The 9,207-nt window shown below is 31.5% G+C and overlaps 1 protein-coding gene across 5 annotated transcripts in view; it reads right to left on the minus strand.

The window, feature by feature from the left end:
* Positions 1 to 8,384, minus strand: part of LOC106474610 (vimentin-like) — a 21,018-nt gene extending 12,634 nt beyond the window's left edge. Inside the window, exons 1-7 of one of the 5 annotated variants that reach the window (XR_002613988.1) lie at positions 8,227 to 8,384; positions 5,235 to 5,539; positions 4,892 to 5,006; positions 4,083 to 4,200; positions 2,897 to 2,958; positions 1,802 to 1,896; positions 1,383 to 1,463 (exon numbers count right to left, since the gene is read on the minus strand). Coding sequence is in view for 2 of the 5 variants with exons in the window: in XM_022402920.1 (XP_022258628.1) it covers positions 1,383 to 1,405 (23 nt within the window). In the remaining 3 variants the exon portion in view is untranslated. The other 4 variants (XR_002613987.1, XR_002613986.1, XM_022402920.1 and 1 more) reach the window with 4 other exon arrangements.
* Between the last annotated feature and the right edge of the window lie 823 nt (positions 8,385 to 9,207).

Below are 9,207 nucleotides of genomic sequence, written 5' to 3' on the forward strand. Positions count from 1 at the left end.
TTGTTAGTCTATGTACTGAAAGTATAAAATGAAATGTATTGACAACAAAACTTGAAAAATATTTGTTGATTTCTTAATTTAGAGTCTCCATCAATTAAAGAGGTTTGTTTTTTATTCAAAATGTTGATGATATAACAAAAAATAACTTAATTCAGAAACAATTTAAGTTTAAAACTGATTCGATATTTTTACTTTCATGATAACTTTTATGCACACAGCTCTAGGCTAGATGATCCCACACTACGTCTTTACTTTAGGATTATTATACCAACACTCACTACACTTATAAGGTTTATGGCCCCTTTGCACTCCCATCACTAAAATCATAATAGACAGAAAGTAATCAAACTATTCCATGTAGATTAAAGCATTTTGGTTTTTATGATGACTCCTATTTTAAGAAATCAAGAGTGATGTGACACATACTGGCTTTTATATAGGTTACATATATGTTGTCTAACCTTATTGCCAAACTGGCAACTTCGATAGTTGTCATAGCAAAACCTGAAGTGCGCATAACTTAGTACATCCTTCCCAAAAAGCTTGGAATCCACTCAAAATAGGCTTAGGAACTTTTTTGAAAAGTCATAGAATTCGTTACTGTATTATATACAAGCTTATAAATATTAAGAGTAACAATTACAAAAAATGACGTTTGTTGGCACAATAATAATTAAAATTATTTAATATAACTTACGGTCAACTAGTTTTGGTAACTGTGTTACCATCATCAGGCAAAATTCTACAATGTCCGTTAAGTAAGTACTTAGTCCCAACCATTAATGGGCAAGTTAATTTTTGAAAAACAAGATTAAGAGATAGGGGGAAGGTAAGTCATAAATGCTAGAATACTTAAGGTAAACAGGTCTTCTAACAGGACATGTTGATTGACACATCATCTCTGTTTATACATAGGGGTCTGTTTTTGATTATGCAAATACTTTCAATGTTAGTTTGTGTGTATCTTAAGATTTTTACATTATTCCAGTCATAAGTACCATCACAGTTCCAGAAGTGTTCTGCTACAACAGGGGATATTACATTACCATGTTTTATTTGAAACTGGTATTCTTTCATTCTTGTTTTTAATTTCCTTTTTATTTGTCCTATTGTATATTTTACTGCAACTGCAACCGAGTTGGTATATTCCATCTTTATCTACAGTCTTTTTCAGATCTTTGAGTGTTTGTAACTGGTTGTCAATTTTTGTTTTGAGGAATGAATGCTACTTTATAATCCTTTAAAGGGAAAGCTTTCCAATTTTTTCAGAAATAACCAGAAACAATGTTATACTGATACTCTAATTTTGTGACTTTTAGGTTTATTACACCCTTACCTGGTTAAGAATGATGTATATTTTTATTACAGTAAAATAAACTTACCGAATCAACTCTTGCTTGCACATTTCTATAAGGTGTATGTCTTCTCACATTAGAAACAATCTGTTGCTTAGCAACCAAAAGCTGAAAGTTTACAAGAAAGTATATAATCAACAATGTAAACAAAAATCAATATTAAAGTACAAACTTCCCACACATGCACATTACTCTTATAATTATAAACTTTAATTCTGTTTAGAATACCTCCACCCTTGATGAGAGTCATTCAACCAAATCACTGACCACTTATTTCTCTTTCTCTCAAAACAATTTTATGCATCTTTTTGGATATTTATCATAATGAAAATATGCATGCTTCACAATCTGTTGCACATTGTCAAGATATTGCAGAAGCAACAAAGTTTTGATAACATCCAAAATCAAATTTCTATATGATATCAAACTTAATCACAAAAAATTACCTTTTCTCGAAGTTGGGAATTTTGTCGTTCCAGATCTCTTACTTTATCCTGTAGGTCTTGTACCATTTCTTCTGTTTCCACATCTCGCTTTCTTCCTAAACAATAAACCAACAGATAACCACATACAGAAACATCTATTTCAACATTCACTTGTTTCAGTGTCTCACATCCTAATAAACATGAGAAACCTTTATTTCAGTGTCTCACATCCTAATAAACACGAGAAACATTTATTTCAGTGTCTCACATCCTAATAAACATGAGAAACATTTATTTCAGCATCTTACATCCTAATAAACATGAGAAACATTTATTTCAGTGTCTCACATCCTAATAAACATGAGAAACATTTATTTCAGTGTCTCACATCCTAATAAACATGAGAAACATTTATTTCAGCATCTCACATCCTAATAAACTCAAGGAACATTTATTTCAGTGTCTCACATCCTAATCAACATGAGAAACATTTATTTCAGTGTCTCACATCCTAATAAACTCAAGGAACATTTATTTCAGTGTCTCACATCCTAATAAACTCAAGGAACATTTATTTCAGTGTCTCATATCCTAAAAACACGAGAAACATTTATTTCAGTGTCTCACATCCTAATCAACATAAGAAAGTAACATCTGTACTGCTTCCTACAAACAAGTGAATCATATTCCAGTACACATATGGTTCTATACTGAAATCAGAAAGTTTAAAAACTTGAATTTGGCTAAACAAGAGTTTTAAAGTGTGATTTTTAAAAAGCATATCTAATCCTTTATAAAATCCATATACACTATTGGTTTCTCATATTCTCAAGAATTCATTTTGAATTGTATTTTCACTAACTTGTTTCAAATAATTTTGTTTTATTACACACTACAACAATCGTACTTCCCCTTCTGTCAAACAAGCTGCCATCTATGAAGCAGTTTACAATAATAACTAGAATGATAATTAATTACCAATTTTTAAATGAAAAGTATGAATATCAGACGACAGATGCTTAATTTCTTGTTCTTAAAAATGATCATTTGAAGCATGCTATAACCAGTACATTGTCACTAGATATACTATAAATTCACTTTCTCTCGTTTTCTTACCAAATCCGTCTTGCTCTAAACGTTTCTTATCATTGAGAAGCCTTGTTAACTTTGTAGCTAATCTGTAGTGAGAAAGAAAAAGAATGTTATCCAGTAAATTAAATATGAAAATGAAACAAGGGTTAAAAAGGAAAGTGATATCAGTTTGATACTCATCATTTTTTTGAGTAATGTGAAAAAAATGACTTGTACAAGAACAGATAATTGTGCAATTTCAAATCAAAATATATTTATTTATTTTTTACTTTTAACACACTTTCTCAACCATAGGCACATATATATCCCCTCTAAACCACTGCCACAAGCACATATATAAACTACATTTAAGCCTTTAAAAACTGTAACACTAACCACATTTTCAGTCTCAAAGTTTGTACGAACATGAAGAAAGTGATTCATCATTTTCAAGTTTCAAATAAGTAATGATATCTTAAAATGTCTGGTTTTGTTATCATGTATCTAAAAATACATGAAAGAGTTCATGACATAAATCAGAGGTACTGGGACATTTACAGACTTTGGAGCACAACAAACAAGGAACATACTAAGTAACAATTATAAAGTGTTACTTATCAGTTACCACTTTACAAACACTGAAACACAACAAACAAGGAACACACTAAGTAACAACTATAAGGTGTGACTTATCAGTTACCACTTTACAGACACTGGAACACAACAAACAATGAACACACTAAGTAACAACTATAAGGTGTTACTTATCAGTTACCACTTTAAGACACTGGAACACAACAAACAATGAACACACTAAGTAACAACTATAAGGTGTTACTTATCAGTTACCACTTTACAGACACTGGAACACAACAAACAAAGAACACACAATGTAACAACTATAAGGTCTTACTTATCTGCTACCACTTTACAGACACTGGAACACAACAAACAAGGAACATACTAAGTAACAACTATAAGGTGTTACTTATCAGTTACCACTTTACAGACACTGGAACACAACAAACAAGGAACATACTAAGTAACAATTATAAAGTGTTACTTATCAGTTACCACTTTACAAACACTGAAACACAACAAACAAGGAACACACTAAGTAACAACTATAAGGTCTTACTTAACTAAGTAACAACTATAAGGTGTTACTTATCAGTTACCACTTTAAGACACTGTATGTGATTATGATAAGATGATGCTTCATACTTCTAACCTTTTGATTTTATCTTCTTGCTTTCTTGCATGTTTTTTCAGAAGCAGGTGTTCATCTTGAAGACGAAGATACTTGTCTTCAATTTCTTCTCTGTTTAACTGAGCTGTGGTTCTTTTGACTGATAGGAAACATTAGAGACCAATCAACAAAGAAGAACATGTATGGTAATGGATTAGTTTCTCATAAACTGAAAAAAATTAAAATGATTTGCTTACTTCTCAAGTGATATAGACAAAATGAAAACACAAGTGTCAGATGTTTAAAAAATGTTAAGAGCTTAGAAGATATGCTTACATATGTGTGTGGTATTCTTCAGTTGTATATTGAAATGTTAGAAATATGAACTTAAATTTTACAGGTAACTTTGTGTATTGGAGATCCAAATGTAGGCTCACTCTTCAGAAAAAGTATTTTTATTAAGAGCTATAAACTTATAGCATACTTTAAGTGATGATATATTGTTAGTTGAAAGTTCTTAAATGTTTCTATTTAGGTTCACAGATGTGAATATTTACATTTAGTTCCATATTAATCCCTGAGTTAGTTACTCTGGTGGCTGTAATGGTGTCCTTGATAAACCCAATGATCCTTTGTCCAAATCATTATCATTTTTTTCTCTCAATGTTGTTTCTCTAACCTTTGAAGATGGAGTGTAGTGCAAAAAACATACTTTACCTATTACAGTTAACTACTGTTTTTCATCAACATGATTAGTTTAACTTACAAGAGTAACATGACGTTTTAAATTTCATTGCATTCATAATCATTTATTAAGAAAAATAATAAAATTAATATGAAAACTCACTTACTTGTACCTACATCTCCATACGTCAATCCATGTACATGAATGCTTGTGGGTTGAACTTCCTTAACAGGAAATACTTCTCTGTCAGGATCATCTGCCATTGGCCATATGAGATATACCTAATGTTAAAAGGACTTGGGTCTGAGAAGTTATGAAATGTAGATACTGTTTTCAATTAAAAGAGTAATATGTACACACGTGTACAGGCTTGTATTTAAACATATGGTCAGAGAAAAATTATGAAAATGTATAAATTTATGTTGATTACAACTAAAATCTTCAGTGCAACATGCGGCTATCTAACAGATAACTGTAATTGTTGTCACCATACTTATATTCTTATCCACCTTATTGGTCTTCCTTCATGATTCCTCTCTTCTCTTTATGTCATGTACCCAAAATACAAAGATCTCTTCTTAATGATATCGTCCAATAATCTTCCTTCACATATTTTTTCCACAATATTCTATGTTTTCTTGAAGCACCACAATATAAAATCTTCTACATTATTTTTATTGTTCACAGTGTCCTTCTTCTACTAACATAAGTAGTAGGGATGCACAGGTAGTAAAATTTGGCCAAATACTGGGTCCGGGTACCCAGTCACTAAGCTTCGGGCAGGGCCGGGTGTCAACTGGGACCAGGTTCACCCCTTGCCCCCCCCCAAAAAAAACATACACAAAAATTAAAAACAAAACAAAAAAATTGATTTTTATTACATTTAACTGAATAATCACCAACAGAACATTTAAGTCTTACTTTCAACTCTCAATGCCTAGCCCAGACTTCTCAAATCCTAACCCCTATTGTTCTCCAAACCCCCACCTTCCCAAGAAATCCACTTCTGAAACCATACCTGTTATTAACCACTATTATTCTCTGAATCCCCGACTTTCAGCGGGCAGTCAGTTTTTGTTGCTCGGAACACAATTTTTTACAACTAATCCAATTACTGACTGTAACTTTCAGTACCACGTTAGTTGCCACAAAGATTAGGGCTCAGATGCCTAACTTCAACACTCGGCTGGAGCCAAGTATTACCGGATAGCCCAATACCCTACCAGGGCCAAATATCTGGCCAGGTACCCATGCATCCCTCATAAGTAGGTATTAGGGAAAGAACTTTAAAGATAGTGTTAACCTCCAATCTTCCAATACAGTCATTATCCTGGCCACACTCCTTCTCATTCTTAACCTTCACTTAATCTTAACATAACAAACTCCCTTGTTGTTAATAGTACAGATAACCTCCAATATTTCAATACAGTCATTATTCTGGCCACACTCCTTGTCATTCTTAACCTTCACTTAATCTTAACATAACAAACTCCCTTGTTGTTAATAGTACAGATAACCTCCAATATTTCAATACAGTCATTATTCTGGCCACACTCCTTGTCATTCTTAACCTTCACTTAATCTTAACATAACAAACTCCCTTGTTGTTAATAGTACAGATAACCTCCAATATTTCAATACAGTCATTATTCTGGCCACACTCCTTGTCATTCTTAACCTTCACTTAATCTTAACATAACAAACTCCCTTGTTGTTAATGGTACAGATAACCTCCAGCATTTCAATACAGTCATTATCCTGGCCACACTCCTTCTTGTCATTTTGTTGGTCTTAGTCTTTTAATTACACAAAGGCTATCAACACACTATGTAGAATCCATATATAAAACTACAGATGCTAGGGATTTGGTGTTGTATTTTAGAGGAGATAAATAAAACATAACTATTAAGTCATTCAGTTTACACTTTACAAACCTAAACGGAGGTTTATTTTTATTAGAATTACAAACTTATAGAATCATTTACCAAACAAAGTAGGTGTGTGGAGTTAATTTTACTGAATTTTTCATGAATAAGTAATGCAACATAAATAGAAGAAACTAATTTATGAAAATATTCTTCTGCATCAGTCTACATGTAAGAAACAATAGATGTATACTTTTCACCAGAAAAAGTTTCACCTTTGTTTAATTATATTTTCATTCCTGTGCTATAGTGGCAGTCCAAAAGTTGCACTGTTTTGCCATTTATATCATTCATATACTTTGAGTATGACAAAGCACAGTTGCTTATGGTTAGCTACCATGGTGAACAAAAAAAAAGCTAATGAATTCTTATAACACCAGTTTAGAGTTATCTAACTATACTACTAAAATATATGAGGTGTTCAAACCCAATTTCCTATACGTAATATTTCCTTTTTTTGAATGCTATCTGAAAGTTCCTAAAACCTTAGTTTATATTGTCATAAGTTATACTGGTGGCATGTCATATATCAAATATATCTGACACCTGCTTGAAGAGTAACATTACATTAATGACACCCATGATAATAACAAACATTTGAAAGTTTTAAAACTGTAAATGTGCTATATTGAAAGGGGAAATACAGAACAAAACATTCTGCCTAGCACACACAAAATATCATGCAAACAAAAACCAAGCCATTTGAATGAATTACAATATACAATTCTTTTGACAGTACTGCATGTAAATTTCTACCATAAACTGAGTCTATAAATAATTCACATTATCACAGTAGGTCATATTTCTATTATACTTAAAGCAGTAGACTTGACAGAATCAGAATTTGCTTGCTATTTATTACAGTTACTAAATTTATAGAATTTAGCTGCAATAGCCTGGCTGCAGAGAATACTAACCATACTAAAAAATGTAGAATATATAGTTTAAATCACAGAAAAAGATTTTAAAATGTTGTTTTCTCCCATTCCTGCCTTCAGTATTGTTGTAATGTTTAACTTGTAATCACCATTACTTTTCAAATAACATATATTTTAAAACTGTGCCACTAACTGACAAAAAGTATTTGCTCAAATTGTTGTAAAAAATTATTTTAACAATTTCTTTTCCACTTTAACATATACAGTAGTCTAAAAATTGGGTTCTAGAAGTTTACTGTGAAGTCTTAATTTTATCCTGAAACATTAATTTCCTTAGTACTAGTAGTAGTACTTAGTCATAGGTTCTTAATCAGTGGTTTTAATGACACTGTTATTGACACACCAGACAAAATTAAATTTAAAACACAAGGGTAAAACTAAGTTATTAATATTAGTAGTCCTAGAAGTAGTAAGGAGAAAGTGAATGTCTCAATGATAGAAATAAAATTATTCAAATCTTAAACTAAATGTAAATGCCCAACAAAGTGATACTGATATATTATTATTAATACAGTATTAGTATTACTAGAATTACTAAAAGTAAAATTAATTACGTGCGATTTATTTATGATTATTAACGTTAATTCTTACAATTTGTATAACATAAGGCTAAATGGGTCGCATAAAATGACTTATACCATAAAAGAAAAAATATACAGATAGTCTCAGTTTCTGATGACAAATTACACAAACTTATAAATTATATTATTTTCTTCGACAAATCCATCCCCAACAAAAATTACAAGTTTACTCCTTTAGCAAATACTTTGATTTGTAGCTATGTTTTGTACGCCCCCTTTACGCACTGATGAAAATTTACAAAACTACATAAATAACTAAAATGTGCACATGTTTAAATTTATGAGAAAAGTAAAATAACATTTACTGAGTAGTAGTTTGTGTGACATTACGACACAATAAGATTGATATTTATTTTCTTCTTTTTTAAATCTTTTTTTTTTTACTAGCCCTATCCAACAGGTTTCCAATAAATTACATTTCGCCAACAAATTATGTTATACAACATTTATTTGTTTGTATCGAAACCCGGTTTCTAGTGTTAAAAGTCTGAAGATTTATCGCTGTGCCACTGGTAGGGGCGTTACACAACATGGCAAGGCTCTTGGACCAGATAATATTTTCCCAAGAGTTTTGAATCAGCTTTGGGCAGAGCACAGATAACCCGCTGTCTGTCTTTGTGCTTAATTACAAACAAACAAATCATTAGCCAGCTAGGCCTCCTATTTTGTTTTATCCACCATCATTCCCCAAGTTTAACAAAAAACACGGCCTGGCTAATTAATGCATGAATATTTTCTGCAAAATTCTTATCAATGCTATAGGTGTAATTACCACTTTGGCCGCTAATTTTGATTTCATTCCTTTAAGTCGCACACTTAATCCTTTTTTCTTTTCTTTTTTGCCGCACCTTTTTTCACACTCAAGGTGTTTTTCATTAAATTGAATAAAAGTCTAAAGAGATTATCGTTTTATTATATTGGTCACTGATTAAGTTTTATTTGAAGTATTGTGTTTAGTATTGGGCTCCTTATCTTAAGAAGGACATTGTATTGTTGGGAGTGTTCGGATGAGGGCTACTAGAATGATACCTGGGATGG

This window comes from Limulus polyphemus, unplaced genomic scaffold, assembly GCF_000517525.1.
Source record: "Limulus polyphemus unplaced genomic scaffold, Limulus_polyphemus-2.1.2 Scaffold7440, whole genome shotgun sequence".
Classification (NCBI taxonomy): Eukaryota; Metazoa; Arthropoda; class Merostomata; order Xiphosura; family Limulidae; genus Limulus; species Limulus polyphemus.